The sequence below is a fragment of the Achroia grisella genome, unplaced genomic scaffold, assembly GCF_030625045.1.
Source record: "Achroia grisella isolate CSIRO2021 unplaced genomic scaffold, CSIRO_AGI_Agris_v1 utg11170, whole genome shotgun sequence".
NCBI lineage: Eukaryota > Metazoa > Arthropoda > Insecta > Lepidoptera > Pyralidae > Achroia > Achroia grisella.
The window spans coordinates 67,523-70,605 of NW_026712583.1; the positions used below are offsets into that span (position 1 = coordinate 67,523).

A 3,083-nucleotide genomic window follows, 5' to 3' on the forward strand; every position below is an offset into this window, starting at 1 on the left:
GCGAAGCCGGGGCGGATAGCTAGTTTTAAATAAAGTAAATTCTTTCAATAAAATCTGATTGATAAATAAAAGGAAATAATATTTGACGTCAAATCTCTCGAAGATTACTAGATACACATACATTTTATGATTCGTATTAAACAACAAATTTAAATAAAAACTATTTTATCACATATAAATCAAGTAAAAAGTTTGACAGTACTAACTGACTTTTGCAATTGCTATATAACTAATGTCTCTTTTATAAATCATATTATTATAGAAACCTTTAAATTCCTTATGGTAAGCAAATACGATGGGGTACCATAGACCGAGTAAGAATAACAAAAAGAGTATTAAAGCAGATGTTATTATACTTGGATGCAGCCTCCCAGGAATCGTCACAGCACACAAATTAAAAAGGAAATTCGGTGATACAATGGCAATCGTGGTACTTGACTTAGTTGGACCATCGAGAACACCTTCTAAATGTAATGTCGCCTTTCTAGAAGACTTCGATGATGACACTACAGAATTAGAAGAAGATAATACAGTTAAACAAGTAGCAGATAATGTTGCCCGACATTACATCACTATGTACTCTAAAGACTTCAATATACCACTGCCAGATGCTATATTAATGCCAGAAAATACTAAAACGAAACTGAGCAAGTTATTTCAACACCTAAATGGGAGTACAGTTGAGTGTCTGAGCGATTATCATGATTTCGATTATTTGAATATAATGGAGAGATTTGAACTTAATCAGTATCAAGCGCTTCTAGATCAATCTGTTATAGACGTTTTTCAGACTAATAGATCAGACACTAAAATTAATAGAAAGAGACTATTGTACTATGATAAGACTACTATGGAACGGCACATTTGTGATGCATTATTGTTTTCTACTTCAAGGGAAATTATGCGGACTATTGTCAGGTTGGTTTGTGGTGCACCACCAGATACTATCTCTGTCCTTTTCTACCTTCACCAGTGTTACAGAACCAGCAGTACAAGAAATCATTTAGATGGAGACAACACAAGGTTCCGTGAGAAACTTTTGGGGTATTGCAGGCAAAGATTATCTAGCAAATTACAGAAAAGTATAGCAGATATTACAATGCCAACTAAAAGTATTAAGGAAATTCGCACATACTCCGACGAACAAGTTATTTTAGAAACGATGAAAGGAGACACTAACTACGTTTGCAATCTATTAGCTATGGCATTACGACCTGATCAGCTCCTTAAAATTAAATTTGAAGACCAGTTGCTGACGAAAGAACAGGCTTCTATAACAAGTCAAATGAGTGAAGGTCGAGCTAAAAAGTTTTTGATTCAATATGAGCAGAATATTTGGAGACCTCAAGGTTACAGTGGCGATATTTTAAGTATACAAGGTCCTATAATATGGGCTATGGAAAAGCCAAAACTATCTACAACTGGAAGTACTGATAAATATGCAGCTATTGTTGGTTATTTGATGGTAAGAGATAGTGATGACGATGATGATTCAAAAGATGCTGTGATAGCTCAACTGGTTAAATTATTTGGCGAAGAGGCAGCGAATCCTGTAAACTACAAAGAGACGAATATAGCCGATGTTTTTGTTCCACGTTGTGGTGATTACGTTGCTCTGAGAAAATTCACTAGTGGAGGTCGTACTGGATTTCTAGAATGGGGTGCATTAGATATTTTTGCAGATGGAGATGTGGCAGCTTCTTTAGAAGCGGGTCACACTGCGTATCTACATTTATTAAGTTGTTTGCGACCTCAAGCCCAGACATATGAAGATGTTAGCACCGCGGAGTGGCCTACGTTATTGAGACATGGACCATTTGAAAGGTGGCTGGCTGAAATAAACTGCAAGTCTGGTATACATTTTTTTGTGTACACAGCTGCAATTTGCATCGGTTTACATTTGATACGAGCGTATATGAGAAAATGAAGTAAGAAAACAAGAATATTTTTTATTTATTAAAAGAATTTGTTATATAGTTTTATATTTTTGTTTTCTTTTTATATTTATTCTTATTATTGATTGAGAATCAATTTTGTATTGTTTTAGTTGAATAAAATGTTTATCACTTCTGTATTTAATGTTTATTATTTAAGTAGATATTTTCAATCGATTCAGGTTTCTTATTTCTTAAAGTTATTTTCGTAAACGGAAGACATCTTCTTATATATAAAATTCTCGTGTCACAGTTTTCGTTCCCATACTCCTCCGAAACGGCTTGACCGATTCTCATGAAATTTTGTGAGCGTATTGAATAGGTCTGAGAATCGGCCAATATCTATTTTTTATCCACCTAAATGTTAGGGGTAGTCCATCCCTAATTTTTTTTTTATTTTAAGACAAAACAACGTTTGCCGGAACAGCTAGTTGTAGATAAAAATGGAACACTATTAATGTATAATTTAACATTGAAATAGAGTTCCAGTTTTAACAGAGTCGATCTATAAATATCTAAAATATATATTTTTTTATCTATAAATGCCTTAATATATGCGCGCTATAAAAGGTCAGACTATCATAGGTATATCCATGTTTATTTATATGGAATATTTATTGCATCATTTAACTTATATATTAACCCTAACATAGATTTTTTTGGGCACTAATACATATTACTTTGTAATATATATTTTAGAGTTCTGATGCCATAAAAGTATTCGGCGGATATGAATATTGTTCTCGTGAGTAATGTACTAATATTTTCTTAACTTAAGTTGGTACAAGATTCTGCAATACATAATTTTGATGTATAATGCCTTTCTGTTTTTTTATTTATTTATTTATAATCACAAACAATTGTTACAATCAATTTACTTATTTATATAATGTATTTCTACCTGACTTTTGATTATTGATATTCCAGGAATAGAGTTAGGAGTGACTAATTTAAAAGAACGCCGTTTAAATTTATATTGGCAAATTTACAGATTAGCTACATTTGCTTTTACATAAACGCATATTTTTATAATGTGAGAGAATATAGTATTATTTATTTTACAACTAGTTTAAATTATTATTATAATAATTATATATGTACTGTATATAATAAACAGGAGTAGTAGTTGTATAGATAACTAGATTACTT

General features: G+C 31.8%; 1 protein-coding gene across 1 annotated transcript; it reads left to right on the plus strand.

The window, feature by feature from the left end:
* Positions 1-230: 230 nt before the first annotated feature.
* On the plus strand, positions 231-1,968 carry LOC131850136 (uncharacterized). The gene has a single exon (XM_059200311.1). It carries the CDS (start codon positions 296-298, stop codon positions 1,925-1,927), a length of 1,632 nt encoding a protein of 543 aa, XP_059056294.1. The 5' UTR covers positions 231-295; the 3' UTR covers positions 1,928-1,968.
* Positions 1,969-3,083: the final 1,115 nt, after the last annotated feature.

Coding starts and splice junctions, on each gene's coding strand:
- LOC131850136 (XM_059200311.1), top strand. CDS start 296: ATGGGGTACCATAGACCGAGTAAGAATAACAAAAAGAGTATTAAAGCA.